General features: G+C 38.2%; 1 protein-coding gene across 1 annotated transcript; it reads right to left on the bottom strand.

Annotated features, from left to right (window-relative positions):
- Window positions 1-448: 448 nt before the first annotated feature.
- On the bottom strand, window positions 449-19,149 carry LOC139743332 (phosphatidylserine lipase ABHD16A-like). The gene is made up of 18 exons (XM_071653826.1): window positions 19,026-19,149; window positions 16,831-16,887; window positions 15,860-15,926; window positions 15,101-15,273; window positions 13,178-13,242; window positions 12,088-12,260; window positions 10,991-11,136; window positions 10,651-10,714; window positions 9,578-9,627; window positions 8,843-9,007; window positions 6,413-6,476; window positions 5,545-5,608; window positions 4,892-4,948; window positions 3,992-4,054; window positions 2,897-2,973; window positions 2,252-2,350; window positions 1,309-1,355; window positions 449-547 (listed from the first exon to the last, which is right to left on the bottom strand). Exons 1-18 carry the CDS (start codon window positions 19,092-19,094, stop codon window positions 449-451), a joined length of 1,599 nt encoding a protein of 532 aa, XP_071509927.1. The 5' UTR covers window positions 19,095-19,149.
- Between the last annotated feature and the right edge of the window lie 623 nt (window positions 19,150-19,772).

The following is a 19,772-nucleotide window of genomic DNA, read 5'->3' as shown; positions in this document are numbered from 1 at the left end:
TCACACAAGTATGTAACATGCAAAAGAGAAGTTACATGAATTTGAATTATATTTTTTCATCCGGCATACACTCTCTTTTCATTTTCTTTTTTTTTTTCTTGCTTCCAGTGTGTCTCAAATGGTGACACAACACTTGCTCCTGCGACAAATGCTCTAGTCTCATTTTCTCCAAGGACTTAGGGTTAGGGTTAGGGTTACAATAAGGTTCTAGGTTCAGTTTGATGTGAGGAATATGATTAGGGTTAGGGTTATGTTTGAGGGTAGTATTTGTGTTTTTGGCTTATCTTGCAAATATGTCACGGGAGCAATTGTCGTAGGAGCAAAATGTCATGGAACCGTCTCAGACTAGTCTACTTAAACCAGACTTTCATGGTGCATTCATGCTGATACCATGGGGCAAGTGTTGGAATGACTAAGAGACATCAACAGCGTTGAAGCCATCATCGCCTCATTTCATCTCATCGTCCAGAGACCAGGGAGGTAGGAAGTACGACGGAGGAAGCGGTGTGCAGTGGGTGGAGTCAAAGTCAGTCATGTACTTTGTCGTCTGGTGACAGAAGAAAAAAAAAACGCATTAGACAGAAATCACAGAATTAAGCGGTTGAAAAATGAAAATCTCAACTTAACCAACTTTAATCAATCTGTTCCTTTTTGTAACTAAAACTCCCTCTCCCATTTCACTTTTGGACTCCTACTCTTTCTCTCTCTCGCTCTCTCCCTTGTTGTTGTTGTTGTTGTTGTTGTTGCTGCTGTTGTTCTTGTTCTTGTTCTTGTTCTTGTTCTTGTTGCTGGTGCTGCTGTTGTTGTAGTTGTTGTTGTGATGGAGTTCTGCCAGGCGGGTGATTTGCTCCACAAAAAAAAAAAAATGTTGATAACTAATTCATACAAAATATACATTACATGCATACACAAGAACATAATTATACATGTACACACACACGTGTACATACATAATGTGTACATATGCATCTCCCTCTTTCCTTTTCACCATGAGACAACCACTTTTAAGAGCTGTTGCTGCATACTCTTGCGCTAACATCCGCAATCCCATAGAGTTGAGTGTAACAGGGTGCAGACTCACTACAAGACTTGAGTGGTGCCAGCTAATACACATGACATACAACCGGAGACATATACAGCATACACTTTGATACAAGCGTAAACATAATACAGAGAATGTTTTCAAAAGCCTAACGGTGCACTGGACAAAATTCTATCTAGCAGAAGGGTAAATACTTCATAATAGTAATCATCGCATTGGATGGCCTCATTTCACAGGAATAATGCAGGATGAGGAATAAGACTCACCAAGTAGAGTGTCAACTGCACCTTCTTGGCATGAGGTAGATCTTCACCTGTTGAAGGAAGGCAAAATAATTTTGTCTCTCCCACTAGCAACGACTCTTCAAGGCACTGTTTAGAATAATGTTTCCAATTTATAACATCTCAGCTCCTGAGTCCTACCACTTGATTTTTTTTTTTCTGTAGACAGTACCGGTAGTCTAAGAATCAACCATTTTGAAAACAACTTACTGACACAGGGATATTTGTTCACAGATCTCTTGGTGGTGAAAGCATAATCATAAAGAGAAAAAGAAATCTTTCTCCCTGGGAAAAGTTATCACACGCAACCACAAAATCATGGGGCTGTTCGATTATTTTGCTAACTGTGATATCAATATCACTTTTTGAATAATGTATACATTGTAGATGCAACCTACATCCTCCTTCCCAAAGGTACCGGCTTACCAGAATGCAAAACTGACCTTAAAATCATTTTGAGGACCATAGTCTTTAGATTATGTAGCAGACATAAATAAAAATATAACCAGTCTTAAAATTGTAATATTCTTCCTTGTTATGATAAAAAGGAATTCCTAATATTCTGGAAAAAAAAAGTTCCTGAATATTGTTCTCTGAAACTGTGTAGCAACTCAATCTGTTGCAAACATTCCCCAGAAAACTGAGAATAACATAAACATTCTGAATAAGAAAATACAATGGATCCATCCCAAATGCATCATCTACCATACTGTGAAAAGTTCACTTTTCAGAACACGGGGACACATTCTCCTCAACACAGCTAAACCTGCGCTTCTTAACCTATTTTTTTCTTAACCTGACACCATCTTGGCCCATCTGTTCTATTTCATTTTTGGATGACATCGTAGCCCAACTGCAAGAGCTTTGGGGCCCACTGGTTGAGAAGCACTGATCTAAATGATAGCAACGGTGAAGAACTTTCACTTACCAATAAGCATGGGGAATTTGGTGGAGTGCTTGTCGGCATACTCCTTCAGCATTCGTAGACAGGCAGAATCCTCCACTTCAAAGGCAGAGTACATGGACACTAAGCAAAACAAACATTCCAAATATATGCAGTTCACAACTTTGGAAACAATCCACACAAAGATATAAAAGGTGTAAAATTTCTGAGACTTGTCCAGAAAGTAGGTACAACTTTAGTATACAGAGGTCTACCTGGTTCATATTCATCAGCTTCAATTCTCGCAATATATGAAGCTGAACTAAATGGCATAATAGTCAGAAAGCAATAACAAAAACAAAACAAAACAAAACAGCATGAAATGTGCATTAATAAAGAACTTGGTTGCGCATGGGATTCATCATGTTTAATGAGAGCATTACATTGACAAGCCAAGGACAACCATATATTGGCCATACCATCAGTCTCTAAGCTATATACATGTATGAGTGGAAAATGCATCACAGTAAGAAATAGATTTATACCAGGTAAGCACCAATATCATAGACTGGTACATTGTATTTCTAAGCCTTGCTCTGTCAATGAGGTGTATGCTCACTTCAACAAATGAGACGAAATATACCGACACTTCATTGTTATGTTTCTAAGCTCACAAGTGAATCTACTCACACATGTTGAGGTGGTCTGAGATTCCAAGAAATTGCCTGAGGATCTGAGTCACCTCTTCCGTCAAGAGCTTCGGATACCTGCAGGAATGTTGGGCAAAGCAAGTAGAAACAGTTCAAGTTCAAGTTCATGTTCATTTATTCGTCTCTCTTCAAGATTTTTCAACAAAGAATACACATATTCTTGCAAAAGAAATCAATACACAGTACAGAAATTAGAGAAAAATAAACAAGAATGTGGCAAAGTAGAGTTTGAGAGGAAAGAAAGATGAAGTAGCCTTGGTTGAAGCAGAGCTTGTATTGTAAGGCTCCTCTGAAAAATACAAGGTATGTGATTTTGATTTTAAATTAAACCTTACGTGGTTTAATTAGCAACTGAAAAACATTGGTGAAGCATATGAGAGGGCAGGTAATGGAGAATTTTTCTTTTTTAATAAGTAAAAGTATTATGTTGTAAATCGCTTATAATAATACATGATACAAAATATAAAGGCATTGCACAAGAAGAATTGTATCATTACTATTATCATCATCAGTATTACTACCATTATTATCATCATCATGTTTAATGAAAGTAGCAGTAGTAGTAGAAGTAGTACAAGTGGTAGTAGCAACAGTGTAGCAATAGTGGTAGGAGTAGTAGCAGCAGTAGTGGTAGGAGTAGTAGCAGCAGTAGCAGCAGCAGCAGCAGTAGTAGTAGCAGTAGTAGTAGCAGTAGTAGTAGTAGTACAAGTAGTAGTAGTAGTAGCAGTAGTAGTAGTAGTAGTAGTAGTAGTAGTAGTACAAGTAGTAGAAGTAGCAGTTTAGTAGTAGTAGTAGTAGTAGTAGTAGTAGTAGTAGTAGTAGTAGTAGTAGTAGCAGCAGCAGTAGTAGTAGTAGTAGTAGTAGTAGTAGTAGTACAAGTAGTAGAAGTAGCAGTTTAGTAGTAGAAGTAGTAGTAGTAGTAGTAGTAGTAGTAGTAGTAGTAGTAGTAGTAGTAGTAGTAGTAGTAGTAGTAGCAGTAGCAGTAGTAGTAGTAGTAGTAGTAGTAGTGGTAGTAGTAGTAGTAGTAGCAGCAGCAGTGGTAGTTGCAAAATCAGCAAACAAAATAGAGACTAACCTTGACTGAAGGATTTTGATGAGCAGGTCATTGCCTCGGTTACAAGCAACTTCGGGGATTTCCCTGCAGGTAGAGAGCATTGAGAGGTCATGAAGAGGAGTCACATGATTGTTGAGCTCAGCTGAATGCATTATTTCATGTACTGACAGTTTTTAATGCTTGGAAGGTTCATCAACATCTAGTCTGGGTTTTAACTTCATCTCAAAAATACACACAAAATGAGGTGCAAATAGTAGCAGCCCATATTAGTAGCCAATTTTATCTCCCTATATCTTTCTACATACATGTATCCAGTTGTCAATCCACCTATTCATCTGTATATCTACCTTCCTATGAATTATTTTCGTTCATCCATTAATTTTTCTCATTTGTTTATCTACCCTGTTCCACAACAGCATGCAATACAGTGATACTGTACATAACATTAACACAACTGGTCATAGTATCATGCTAGTGTTCACAACAACAACAACAAAAAGTAAACAAAATTTTGAGATACACCATTTCATGATGTTGCTACAAAGGAAGGACTATTGAGATAAACAAAGCTATAAAAGAGCCTCATAAAAAAAAATATTAAACAAACAGAGCTTGATAAGAATAAGCTACATGTATTTGGGGGAAATATTGCATCCCACACATTTAATACAATATTCACATATTTGTGTAGCAGTTCAGTTCTACATGACAATGATAAGGCAAACAGACCTTTATAGAAAGTGTCATCTATGTATCATTTGCTACTTATTCAGCTATACATTTTTTTTTTCCATCTGCTGCAATGAAATCAAGACTGAAGTCCCATGCAGTGTTGGGGAAGATCCATCTAATGGCTATCAAATAGACAATGCACATCTGTGGGAAAACGTTAACCTCAGGACAATCACTAGGGTGACTTACGATGTTGTGATGATCTCATCCTTGGTTCGCCGTATAATCCTGAGTGGACCTGTGTAACTGAAGCAAAAAACAAACCCAAGTCTGCCTAAGATAGCCTATGCTGAAGTAGTACACTTCCCAACCCCATTAACTAATTAGGGGTTGTTATTTTTGTAACTGTGTACAGCTTATGTAAAAACAAATACAAAACCCCAAAACAAACAATACAATTTTTTTAACAAAGAAGGAATAAATAACAGGCAAATTGAATATGTTTCATGTACAAAGGCTTAAATAGTCTAGTAAAAGAAATAGGAGTAATTCTGATGATTTTTTAAGGAGTAATTCTCTTGTAAGAAGCGGAGGGTGTAACATCAAACCTTAAGAATCCAGTACATAAGTGGTGTGACTATTGTCAAGGCAAAGGCCTTTACATGTCTTGTAGCTTGTTAAAAATGCAAAGGTATAATTCTTTCTCTCTATTTCTCTTTTTCCATAACGCAATGTCTACACTAACTTCTATTTGGCATGCCTCAAAAATTTCCAGTCTGCCTGATTTAATTTGTTAAGTTCAATCTAGTCATACCTCATATCTATACTCACACTGATTCATATACTTTCATATAAGCCAACAAATGAATCTAAAACACATGAGTCATGCAGAGTCAACTTACTTGCATAAATTTTCAGCTATCTTCATGTTCATGTATGTCCTCAATGTTGAGCTGACAAAATTTGCTGTAAGAATATGACCAACGAAAAAAAAAAACACCAACAAAATTATAATGGCACATTTCAACAGTCACACTGAACTGATATGGCTTTACAATTATTGTAATCTAAACTGCAACCCAGTCTTACAGATGACAACCACCATCAAAGATACAATGCAACATTCAATTTCAAGGTCACATTCCCTTGAAAAATTGGTCTCCTTTGTCTTGAAGGAAACAGGAAGACTAGTTCATTGGAGGCAAAGGGAAGTTAAAGGGATGTTCTGATTATTGATGGTCTAACAGGTCAAGCAGTTTGATCAAAAATATAAATGATGTGTATTCCTGTCATATTTCACAACATTAAATGTCCTCCTAAAAAAGCTAAAGTTTGATGATCTAATGGAACCAGCTTAGCTTGGAAATTATGGCTCAAGATTTTCAAGCTTATAACGAATCTGCCATTCCTTTGGGTACCATGTGATACAATATTCATGACAGCAAGGCTGCCAACCACTACAGATCTATGAAACATTTTGATGGGCGGTACAAAAGGCAAATCTCACACACTGGCAAAAATAAGGAATAAAAAGAAAAGAAACAAGAAAATCTATAGAATTTGAATAACCATTGAAATATCATAAAAAATATATTTTCATTTACAAAACATATTTTCTATTTTTTTATTATGACAGGAAAAAAAAAAACTTCATATCACAAAATCAAATTAGTCTGCAGCTCTGTGTGAAAGTTCATATAAGATAGTCAAAAAAGCAAGTTTTGCTTTATTTTGTTTTGAGATAATTCTTTCTGTTTTAATCTCACTTACCCATGCTGTCTGGCATCTTGGCTATGGCTAGTGGAACGAGGTCATCAAAAGTAGCATCTACAGTCTGCACAAGAGAAAAAAGACAAAAATTCCATCAATATAGTTCACACTATCAAAATAATAACTCTACGAATCAATGAGATATAAAATCAGGCAGGCCAAATTAAGTCTGGTTTTAAAGAAAACCTAAAAGACTGGTATGGCAATACACCACAAGTTATACAGTCCGACCTCTCCTATCCGGACATGTCGGAACTGGCGCTCATCCGGATAAGGGATTTGGCTGGATACGAGAGACTTAATGTTTAATACACGCAGCTACATACATACCCAATGGTAGCTACATGCACAGGTATTGCATTAGTTTTACATGAACATGTCACGTTCTCGTCAGCTGGTCTGCTTTCAGAATTTCTGATAATGTGCTCAATGAACGATCGCCTGTACCGTGTCCTGATTTCATGAAAATGTTTCTGTCCATGTTCTTGCGGTGCTCATTAGGGGTAGTGTATACGTCTGAATGCAGGTTATTTAGACGAAACTTAGATGTGAATGTATGTTAAGTATGTTGGGAATAATATGTGATTCATGTGAGTTCGTGTATAGGAATTTTGTTTGAGTTTGAAATCCCCAAGTTTCCCCGTGATTATCAGAATGGAAAAAAAAATAAAACCATCGCGCCGAGATCGCATCCGGATAATAGAGACATCCGGATAAAGGGAGGCCAGATAGAAGAGGTCGGACTGTATATAGTACGTCTACAAATACACAATACTATGCAATGGTTGATAGGGAGCCACAGTGAAAACTTCTGCCCAACCCAAGTGCTTGTCATGTTCAAAGGAAAAAGGTGAGAGACAGCAGACTTTAACTAGACGTGCAATGGAGGAGGACATCATCACCAACTCTACTTGGCATCATCTAGCTCATGACATCCCCTATATGTGACCGTGCACCTCAAAACGAACATAAAGTCGCACACATTGATTTTGCGCGAGGACTGAAAATAAGTGAAGTGGGTCAACCTAGCCGAACTTGACTTTTTCATATTTTCTGAAAGAGAGGGTCTTCTTTTACATTATGCTAAAATTTGGTATCATAAAACGGGCAGGAAAGTGTGTTTTTTTAGCAGTTTATCTCGAACATTTTTGGTAGAATAGTGTGCTTAAGTGTGTCTTTAGAATCCCTTTTTCATTTCTGAAAAACCTTGTCCACACCCTTCACTTTCACCACTAATAACTTTTGAAAGGATAGTGCTACTGCTTTGAAAGTTGGCATTAATTATGGACAGAATGTGTTAATGAGGCATGCTTAATTTCAGTTTAATCTGATAATTCCTTCATTGTTGTTACTCTGATGGTTTACTTTCTGTTTTTTGTCCCATTCATTGCACAGCCAGCATGGTTTGGTAAAGATTAAGCGCTTGAATAGACACTGCACTTCAGAGCCTCTTTTCTCAGTTCACACTTTTCCTGAGTTTGTGCTTTCCTTCCAATATTTAGATAGGTTAGGAAAGTCCATTTGATTTGAGCTATACATCATTTTAAAGCTTAAAGTCTGCTCTTTCAGAATATGGTCTTAACTAAAAATTCATGTCTGGCGACTTTTTGTTTGTTTTGAGGTGCAGGGTCACATATATCCATGACTGATTGTTTGGTGAGGGGAGAGCTTTGGTACTACTATTCACCTTTGCACCTTTAAGAGGCGATTACAATATTACTGTTCACGTTCAGGAAACAAAAACATTGCTGATTTTAAACTCACAGAGCAAAACCAGCATGTCTCAACTTGCAGTCATGTTTGAACTGCACTTTTACTTCTTTCTATGACCTCATAGATCACATAAGAATCTTTTAATTTGGAGTGTACAGATTTTGTTGGTTTTGTTTTAGTTTTTTGTTTCTTTTTTTTTCAGGGGGGGGGGGAGCGGGAACAGGGAAGGGAAAAGAGAGAAAACAGCATCTGTTGCAACACATTCAGCATACTCACACAAGGTTTTACGTACCTTAGCACTTGCCCGGTAGCCAGAGGCCACTAAAATCTGATATGGGGCCACCAAATTTCAAAAAGATTATCTGTTGGTGGCTTGATTGGGCTACTAAATGTCAAATAGAATCCCTACGTTTGCTTTTAGTTCTCACTACAGCATTTCTTTTTCGGGTCACCAAAATGTCAAATCCAGAGATCTTAGTGTCGAGCCTTGCACCCCTTTCCAACACCTTTGTTGAAATTATCTTAGATATTTTTCCTGCTACAAGTAAGGAAAAGACATTAATCAAATGAGATAACAAAATGACTCTTCAGTTTTTAGTTCGCTGTGACAGAGGAATGTAAACAAGGAATAGCTGGGCTTCTGACAATGCCTTCAGTCAAAATTTGCATGTCACTGGCTCAGATCTATCCTGCTTCCAACGATCTGAATGTTCTCACCACAGACGACAAGTCTGGATAGTTCATCGCCGCCCACGATGTGGCAAAGCCCCCTATGGACCAGGCAAAGAGGCTGATGTCATCGTAGGAGAATCCCAGCTCCTCCACCGCATACTGCATCACCACGGCGATAGCATTGCCCTCACTGTCTGGATAGGGGGCTCCCTTCAAAAATAAAAGGATGACTGTCTGAGTGACTGTACATCATGAATCTTAGTGCACGTGTACTTACTCAAAGTTGTCGGGTGAGAATGATAAGGGCGTTAAATTGCCACTAAGTAAACCCATAGTGTTCGAGACAACTTAACGCCCTTCTCATTCTCAACCGACGAAGTTTTAAAGGTGTCATGAGAAGTTTTCAAATACAATACCTGGCAACCATATTCAAGAGCTACAATTGTACTTGAAGTGAAAATTTATGCAATATTTGATTTGGGTGAAAACATTGACTAACTTCATGAAAGAAATCCTTCTCTCTCTCATTTTTTTTCTTTCCTTTTGTTTCTGGTTCACTGCGGGGAATGTTACCATTCAGAGAAATCAAATACAAATGCATTTCCATTATCAGAGACTACCAAAATCCAGTTTTCTGATGATAACAAGCCAAATTTTGGTGACATTTACAAGTAACTCTGCTAAATTGTCCATTCTTACATGGTGTGCTCATTTTCTCCTTAAACAATTTGATTCAAACAAGATTAAATCAATTCAGATCAAGTAAACCAAAAAACTTACTGTGCTTCCCCCAAAGCCAGGATGGTTCCATCCAAGGACAGAGTAGCCAGCTAGGGTGGAAAAAAAGTTACAAAATTACATCAGAAAAATCTAATGCAAAATGGATAAACCATTACTGTTCAAATAGTTCTGAACACCTTTCTTCACTCAATAATGAGGAAGTTATTTAATGTTTAACGTTAGATTAGGGGAAGAAAAATGATGTTCTTACTTCCTCACTCACATCAGCAACACTTAACCACATTGCATGCCTATTGTCATCAATGAATGGGTGTGCGGTATTTTGTCATGAACATAACCCCATTTAAATACAGTATCTGCTGGTAGAAAGTACTAATTTCATTATAGCAGTCTACAAAGTCTATTGATGCATTTAAGAAAAAAAAAAAAGGTGGGGAAAATTGATTGTATAATTTGGATTGCCAAACATACAGAAGACTTCACTGAGAGGATTTTTTTATTCTAAATTGTTTAAAATTTGGGTTATTGAAATATGCTTCCCTCCAAGACTCCATCTGAATTCAGTTAGCATTGCATGAAACAAACCTGTCATATCCATGCCCCTTAATTCCATGATCCTCGACGGCAAACTGTACTGAAATTTCAAATAAAATGCTACAAAGAAATGCATCAAACAAAACCGCTCCTTGAAACATGCATAACCCTGCCAGTGTGAGAGTGTCGGGGAATTTCTACAAAATGTTGTAACATGCATACATATATGGGCACTGATGCGAGAAAAGGGTCCTTAGGGCATAAAATACCAAAAATGAGTTTTCAATGCCACATTGTACAATGAACTCTGATATAACTGGATATGCAAACCATTTTCGAAAATTCCACTCCTAAATGCCCCAATTATGACATTCAACAAAGCATGTTTTGTCCAAATCCTGCCACTTTTTGATGCATCTATGCATGTGCACGTAGCTAGCTAGCTGACCTTATTTTGCGTGTATTGGTTTGTCAAACTTCCGCGCCATTTTATAGTGTTTGTGCTCGACAGTGCTAAGGGCCCTTTTCTGGCATCACAGCTCATATGAATACGCTCAAGAAGGCTCATCGCATCTCACCTTTGAGTGGTGTTTCCATGCATCCAATCTCATAGAAACCAGCATTGCCTTCACTTGTGATTACCTAAAGAGGCAAAAGTAACAATAAGATGGAAGCTGTGAAGAAAAAAAAAAAGACAACAACAGCAGCTACACAAACATACAAGAAGGCTACTGAACTGACAAATGTTTTGCAATGTCCTTTCTGAGGCCTCATCTGGCACGGCTCTAGGACAATTACCCCACACTCTCCCCTTCCCCAAACCCTGATCCTAAACCTAATTCTAACCCTAACCCAAACTGTAACCCTAATCTTTACGCTAACCTTATCACTACCCAGTATTTAGCCGGGGGAACTTACCAGTTTCTGCCCGTTGGGGTAGTCAGACCTCAGCCGGCGGTCCACAAACATGGTGTCGATGCTGTTACTGTCCCTGGTCCGCAGCTTGGCCCTGATGCCGTGGTCCTTCTCGATCAGTTTGGTCCTCCCAAGAAGTAGTTGGGCCCCTACCAGGAAACAAGGAGTCCACTGTGTTCAGGATTCCTCAGTAAGCTTTCCATACTCATACATCGATTCACATTATCCAGCACACTGCTCTGACAGTCCATTCATAGTCATTCAAAATTCCCTAAATTATCTATATTTCTCTCTCGTGTGCACGTTCATCTACTGGTTTTTGTTTTTGGGCATTCCATACATGTAGCAAGCTTTTCAAAAGGGTAGGCCTATGGATAAACATTAGGTTTGTTTTACAGCAGATAAGTTCCTAGCCCTTGTTATTGTTTGTTTGTTGTTGTTGTTTTTGTGACGGAAGAAAATCCTTTTTCTAATTTGGCTAAGGCATAAAGAGATTGATGATTAGAATAGATGGTGTAAATGTCACTGCAGCACACCATACCCTTTCAAATACTTTTTCTTGAAGACGCACTAAACATGACAGTCACTGCCTCTCCATTTTTATTTATTTCTTCTTCTTTTTTTCATACAAAATTTAGCATTTTATCCTACACCTTCAGTTGAACACATACCTTTATTTTGAATGCTGAGATCCATAATATTTTACATCTCTTTAACAACACAATCAAAACAACAATAATCAATTCAAATATTTATCTATTAAATCATGGGCCACACAGACTTTCATAACTAAAGCAAAACTGATTAACAAATTCCCTTTTATTGATGTATAAATAAGCATTGATTATTCAGCGTTTTAGTAGCAGACATGATGAAAAATTAATGGGCATACATACTTGGGTTGGACTCGAACTAACAATCTCCTGATTGCTAATTGGGTGCGGTATTCACTACATACCCAGCTTTCACTCGACAACCAGAGCTGGTTCTCTTCCTTTGTAGCAGTGGGTACTGCCTATCTATAAATAATAAGAAGAATAATGAATAACTATTCTATTCTAAACACAACAACCCTCAAGCGTGGAAACCCAAACACTCACATATTGCGGCGTTGAGGAGTGATGTTCTCCCAGGGTACACCATGCGGGAACCAAAGGTGTGGATGGCAAGGTAGCTGAGGAATTGGCATGGCAACCCACTAAGCCAGCTGGTGACCCCTCTTCCTCTTTGGGAGACCGCCAAGGTTTGATTCTTCCACAGGGGTTGGCTGGAACTGGTGAGGTTGGAGAACGAGACAATGATAAATGCATTATACTCTCATTTGAAGACTTACTGTGGAGTTCTCTACCACAAAACTTCTTTTTATCAAAGCATTATTATGTACCTAGTCTAGAGGTTTATCATTGAACAATAAACTATCTTGGTGGGATGGACTGGTGATTTACAAAATAGTTGGAAAACAAAAACGTTAACCAGCATCTTTACTGCTGCTTCCCTGTTGATTCAATTGTATGCACAACATATTTCACATATTTTTCATTTCCAAGATGGATTTCTTCAGTCAGGTGCTAATCACAAATGTCAATATATTAACTCTGATCCCGATATGAATGTGACATGCACACATACATATTTTGGCTTGCAGCACACAGAACATGAACAAGGTGCATGGTAATACAGTTTTTAAAGGGTGTGTACAGTTCTGGTCGAAGTGTAGATTTAGCTTGAATAACATTTTGCAAGATATTCAGAAACCACTCTATGAGATGTAAAAGAGCATGCAGTTCTAAGGGGTATCAAAAGTTTATTCGATGAAAATCGGTTTTGAAATGGCTGAGATATCCAAAAACAAGGTGAAACAAAGAGATCCTAATAAAGTTGTGGCATGTCACCTTTTATTATTAGCACTTTTTTGGATATTTCAGCCATTTGAAAACCAATTTTCATCAAATAACGTTGAATCCTTCTTAAAATTATATGCTCTTTCATATTTCATAAGAGGCTTTTCATTATCTCACTTAGGAATGTTCAAAACATGAATCCCTACCTCAACCAGTCCTGTACAGTCCCTTTAAGTCTTGGAGAACCTACTGTGTAATTGGACGCACACACTTTTCTATCATGTTTGAGCCATTCAGCTCAGTTAAGTTAAAAACAAAGAAAGAATTAAAGGGATTGCTAGGGTCTTACCTTGTACTCCACTCGTAATCTACTGGCCATGCACTGAAGTCAAAGTCATATAGCTGAAGCATTTTCTGCGCAAATAAAAATGAAACAAAAACATATTGTCCATAGAATACATCAAAGAGATGAGCAAATGTTCTAAAGTCAAACATACAACCATATTTGGGAGATAGTTGGTCTGTATGAGACCGCTGAAACTAGACATTTTTGCTACCAAACGGCCATCAAAATAATTTCCAATGTAGCCAATCTTATCGAGAAAAATGGACAGGAACATAGAGGGAACGTTTTTTTATTTGTTCGTTTGTAATTTGTAATTAGTAGTTTATGCAGTAAATGATTTGTAAGTGTAACTGGACCCCCCAGAAAAACAGTAAGCCATGATGGCAATATTTACTGAGTGAGGCTTATCCAGCTGCTCTTAACATTGTATTATTATTTTTCATATTTGTATATGCTTGATTGATTGTGACAGAAATAAATACACAACAAACAACTATTCAACTGAGATATTGGGATATCAATGAAGTTGCCTGTACCACCCCACCCCCACCCCAAAAAGAGGGGCACAAAAAGAATAAGAGAAGTCTTGGTGAATTAAAAAAAAATCCATGCCCTGAATATCCTCATTCCTTTCTCCCTCTTATAGAGGAATCATTTTTAAATATATAATAGATTTAACAAGTGCAGAAATATTAGAACAAATCAGTGAAACAGATATTCAAGCAATCCGTTCAAAAGTTGTGTATTCCTAAAATAATGGATAAATCACTTTGTCATCACTGTTGGATAAGGTTACCTGTCCAACAAAATGTGACAGTGATGGTGTAAAGAATAATTTAACATATTTCTATATTTCTAGCATTATGGAATTGCACTTGGCTCACCTCCTTCAGAAGGTAAGAAGAATATCACCACTAACAAATGACATAACTAGTCACCCAAGACTAAGTACATATGTATCTTTCAGAAAAATTGAATTTCTGAAAAACTTTTTGATTTTTTTTTTTCCTTCAACACACTAAAATGAATTACCTTTAACATAAATATCATCTATGTACCAAAATAGCGGGGGAAAAAAAGAACATCACCCCGAACAAAACCAACATGCCGGCTCCAAGAAGCTCTGAAAACCCCTCCCATGCACCCACCACCATGGCCTCGACAAAGAAAGTTCAGGCAAAAACAAAACATGTTCCCTATTCAACATGACGGCATTTTGCAGGGCTGCACACCAACCCATTTTTTTCTACTAATATAACCTGTCTGTCGAACCAGTAGGTACCCAGTTTTTTCAATTTTCTACTGATCCATTCCTGAAAAAGTTACTAGTCTAACAGTGATTTTTACTGGTCAGGGACTGTTGGACAGTGCCAGCGTGTAGCGTTCATTTTAAGAATCAGATACCACGAGAAATGAAAAGAGGGAACACAAATTGATAAAGATGCATGCACAGGTGCACATGAGTTGTGTCACGTTCAACAAACACCTTTAAAGGGTGTGTACAGTTTTGGTCGAGGTGAGGATTTAGCTTTTATGTTTTGCGAGATATTCAGATACCACTCTATGAGATGTCAAAGAGCATGCAATTCTAAGGGGTATCAAAAGTTTATTTGACGAAAATCGGTTTTGAAATGGCTGAGATATCCAAAGAGAAGGTGAAACAAAAAGATCCTAATAAAAGACGTGGCCTGACGCCTTTCATTATTATCACTTTTTTGGATATCTCAGCCATTTGAAAACCAATTTTCATCAAATAAACGTTGAATCCGTCTTAAAATTGCATGCTCTTTCATAATTCATAAGAGGTCTCTCATTATCTCACTTTAAAGGAATGTTCAAAACATGAATCCCCACTTCAACAAGTACTGTACAGTCCCTTTAAGGCTAAGAAAGCTTTGAATCATGCTTTAAGAGACAATAACTTACCCTCTTCTCTGATTCGCTATTTTGTGTGACCTCATCAAGAAGATTGATAAAGGCAATATACTCTGGGTTGTTCATCCTGCCTAGTCCCCTGATGTAGTACGCCCCACAAAGAGTGAGCAACACCATGCCACCAAGCTTCCCGAGGCCTAGGGCGCCCTCTAGTGTGAAGTATCCTGTTCAAGTGAAGAGGTAAAATTACAGGCAGAACTCAATACTTACTGCACTTGAAATACAGGAGATATTCTTTCTTTCTTTCTTTTTTTTTCTTTTTTTTTGGGGGGGTCACTTTATCTTATGGTGCACACTTGATTGACAAACTATTTTCCCCGTAGTATGGGTCGCAATACCCTTGGGTAACATAAGACCATTTTCATTATGTACATAACAAATGAAAAGTATCAGAACTTATGAAATGAAATAAAACATGTGTAAGAATGAGATGACATAATCACAGTCAACATCATTAAGTTTTGCCATTCAAAACATTGATGTATTCTTTTCTTCATTAAACAATACAACTGGATTGAAACAAAATGGAAGACACTGAGAAGAGCTCGTACCAAACATCTTTCTCTACCAAGCTCACTGGCATAGGCACATACAGATAAAACTGGGTATCAGCTCAAAGATATTGCAATCAGAAGGCTTACAGTGCTAACCCTTACAGGAAAATATTAGATGGTTAGAATACATCGTAAGCTGAAAGTGCATATATATAAATACCTCGATTACTGTTATTTGTAAGCTTGTCACACTCACCTCTTCTGTACAGGAACGTTAATATGAGAGGAGATGTGTAATAGCTGAATGACCAGCAAAATGAGATCTGAAGAAAAGACACAGAATATTGGACACAATCAGTGTGATGAAGTATATATAGTATAGCTAGTGATTCCTTCATCCAAAAGAAAGACATCCAATATATCACAGAGAAATGTCAACATCTGAAATGGAAACCTCATCCCATGTTGACTTGAGAAAAAAATAATAATCGCAGTAAACAATAACAAATGTAAGGATGTAAACATTTCACTTTAGAAAGAATATTTCACAAGTTTCATTTTTTTCCCCCACAAGACAGTGATATTCATCATAATTACATGTGTGCAAATGAAAGGGCTATCATGTCATAAACATTTTTGTGATTTACAAATTTGCACTATAGGAAATTTTAAAAAGCCATTTATTTTCCATTATACCTTCAATGTGATTAAAGAGTGGTGATAGCTTTACAATTATGACATTCAAGGGGGGGGGGGGGAGGGGTCATAGGCACTAAATTGCAGACCAATATAGACTCTAAAGATTTTTACATTTTTATGTACAAACCTTAGGGAGAGCTGTGAGGTGATGACATTACCTCATCCAATTGCAAGTGGTTGCTATTAATAATATACAATTTTGTACCTGCTCATTCTACATCTGATTTCATTTCTTTAGTAAATTTAATCTCACTCTTTTTAAATGAAGGTTAAAAAAAAAGAATATTTCAGCGAGTGGCATTTTACTTCAGTGTAAATAAATGAAAATTCTATGTCATGGAAAAATGGTAAAGAAGACATGATTGTTAATTCAGTATTGACAGTATCTGGTAGATCTAGATGATGTGTATTTGGCATATTAGTGGGATATCTAGAACTTTTTTTATGTAAGATGATGAAACTATCAATTGCATTATACACTGTAATGCATACAACATTGTCATAAGCATGTATCAGTGAAATACTCACCAGTTTGATAATGTTATCACTGTGTTTTTCCAGTGCATTTGGCTGATAGTCATGACCCTGTGAAGGAAAGAGATCTCAGTATTGATCATGCAATAAAGTTTGACACAAAACATAGTATCTCTATGTGATCTATTTATACCACTGGCAGCGACCTTTCTTTTTTTACCTTGAATGCCACAGTTTACTGCACAGATCCGGCAAAGAACAATTGTCACTTGTATTGACATGAGGATAATGCACTTGTCAATGTAATGACGCACCCCACTACCCCCGGACATGGGTGCGTCATGGTCATTTTTTGACTGACCACACGGGGTTTTTGACAGACACCACAGTCACTTTTTTGACGGACATAACGCTGCAAGTGACGAACACCACAGTCACTTTTTTGACGGACAACACGTTGAAAGTGACGCACACCTCGGTCACTTTTTTGACGGACATCCTCGGTACATTTGACGCACCCCCGTAAATACTGAAACGATTTTTGCATACGTTTTATTCAAGCAATTTCATTTTCTTTTGGTTCGTACACATAATTTGTAAAAGTTTCGGCAAGTTTCCCTTACCATGTAAGCACCGTGTTGTCATTCACCGTACATCACGCTGCTGCTACGATATTCCGTGCAGTAGTATGTATTCTGTGCATGCAATCCATATGCATGACAATCACATGTGTGCAGAATGCGCTGTGTGTGCGCGGCCATTGCTAGTGCGGTGGATGCATACTGCTGCAGCGCAGGTAGGTACACACCACGCCACGGCATTCATATTCCCGCTCGAGTACTGCGTAACTACAGCCAAGTCGCGGTGTACGTAGAGATTCGCACAGCTAACAGCGTCGCGCGCGCGTCTGGCCAGCTGGTCGGGCTATAATCCCGCGAGCAGAAAATGGCATGCGGCAAGCAGGTCTTCTGCTGCCGTTTCGACAGGAAAGATTGAACTAAGTTGTTACATCGCTGAACAGTCCCTGGTTTGAGATTGAGTATGCATGATTTCATGGGTTTGTTGGAGGGAAAATGTAAGGAGAAAGGGTGGCTTTTAAATTCTTTGCTTGCCAGATTCTGGCAAGCATTTTTTCCTCTTATTCCAAAACGCTTCCCGACTTTGATTTTCACTTGCCGCGGGAAAGCGCTCACTGTAATTTCACTCGCGGTACGTGTATCCAGCGTGCAAAAATGCGTGTTATTTTCCATAGCCAAGTGACGTACCATGACGCACCCCTCGGTCAAAATTTTGACCGACAATGATGGGATTTTGACGCACCCCTCGGTCAAAAATTTGACGGACAAAGCTGGTAAAATGACGAACACCTGGGTCACAAATTTGACGGACCAAACGAGGAAATGACGCACCAATGTCCGGGGGTAGTGGGGTGAGTCATTACATTGACAAGTGCATAAGGGCAAAATCGTGAAATAGGCCCAATCACAGTGCGCGTGCACCCGTGCATTAGCAAGCAAGGTTACAATGTAGGTTTTGGGTTTAGGGTTAGGTAGGGTTGTATTATGGTTAAATTGGCCATTAACATTACATTAATCATTATTGTCATTAGTCGAGGGCCATTAGGGAGTCCTTCCGAGAATAAAATGTTGAAGACCAAATAAAAAAACGGGAGAAAGGGAGTACGAAAGATGCTATGCTGTATCAATCTCACGTAAACGCCGTTTGGTGGGGCCGCATTCACGAGTATCATACTGTGGAAGAAAGCCCCACCGCCGTGCCTATCTACTGATGCGATGAACGCCACACGGTGGGGCTGAATTCACGAGTATGAACAGGCGAGGGACTAACCCCGTCGCGGGGCGTATTTGTCCGTATGGGGTCGCTGCTGCGGTTAGCGAGGGACGAGCCACCGTGGTAGTATAACTATTTTAGTAAGGACTCGCAGCAGTGGTGGGGCCTATTTCACGAGTATGCCAGGTTAAAAAAAAAAGCACGCCATGGTATTGAACAGATGCATACCAACTATTAATCATTTTAACAAATCAATATCTCTTGAGCCTTATCGTAAGTGGAGGTCTTTCAATTTAAAACTGTTTTACGCGTTTCCCAACATGCAATCCAGTATCTGGGACAACGCACTAATCCCCATTCATCCCGACGCACGGACAAGTCGAGTCGCAGGGCCATCGGAAATGTCCAAAATCAAACATGTAACCTAGAATTGAGGGGAGAAAACCAAGTTCACCTACCCTGATCGTTTCATGAGCGTGTACTCGGTACAACCTAGGGCCAAGTATACAACGAACAAGAGAAGTCATGATGACCAAACTTCGAGGTGCTTTCTTCTCTCTGAGGTACAGTTTCTCAATGACAACCCTTTTTTTGAAGTGATGACCACACTGCACTGCATATATATCACGATCCGTCTTTACCTTTCGGCCGCGGTATGGTATAGTACGGTGGTGAATTCCCCATGTGTAACCGGTACGGTACGGTGCATGCTTGCCATGTGCTGTTCTGGGCAGCTGATCGCTGCGGTCATCGGTCATGAGTGTGATATTTATATATATATATATATATATATATATTGTTTTTTAAAGCACCATTTCTCTACATTTGTCATTTCATACTTCAAAGTAGGCCTAAAGCCTATCATCAGATAGAGCAAATTAATAGTACATTTCTAGTGACAGCTCATTTTCACATACCACGGAATATTCATGAATTATGATTTTAAAATATCCCATATTTTTCATATTACTTTCTGTGTTTTTGATGTTATTGGGTTGGTTTTCTTTTATTTGTCTCGTTATTAATACATTGTTTCAATGTATTACTAGTAACTTATTTCGAAATGATGTCGCCAAGAATTATTATATAAACTGCATAAAAGCTTTGCAGTCTCTCAGGGGGCAAGAACAGTTGTTTTCATCAACCAAAATACACCAGTATAGGCCTAGGCCCCACTCATTTGTATAGTTTACATGTAATTAGGT

This window comes from Diadema antillarum, unplaced genomic scaffold, assembly GCF_040938485.1.
Source record: "Diadema antillarum isolate AM-2024a unplaced genomic scaffold, OU_Dant_1.0 scf00000033, whole genome shotgun sequence".
Lineage (NCBI taxonomy): Eukaryota > Metazoa > Echinodermata > Echinoidea > Diadematoida > Diadematidae > Diadema > Diadema antillarum.
This window is presented reverse-complemented; position numbering and strand designations above follow the sequence as displayed.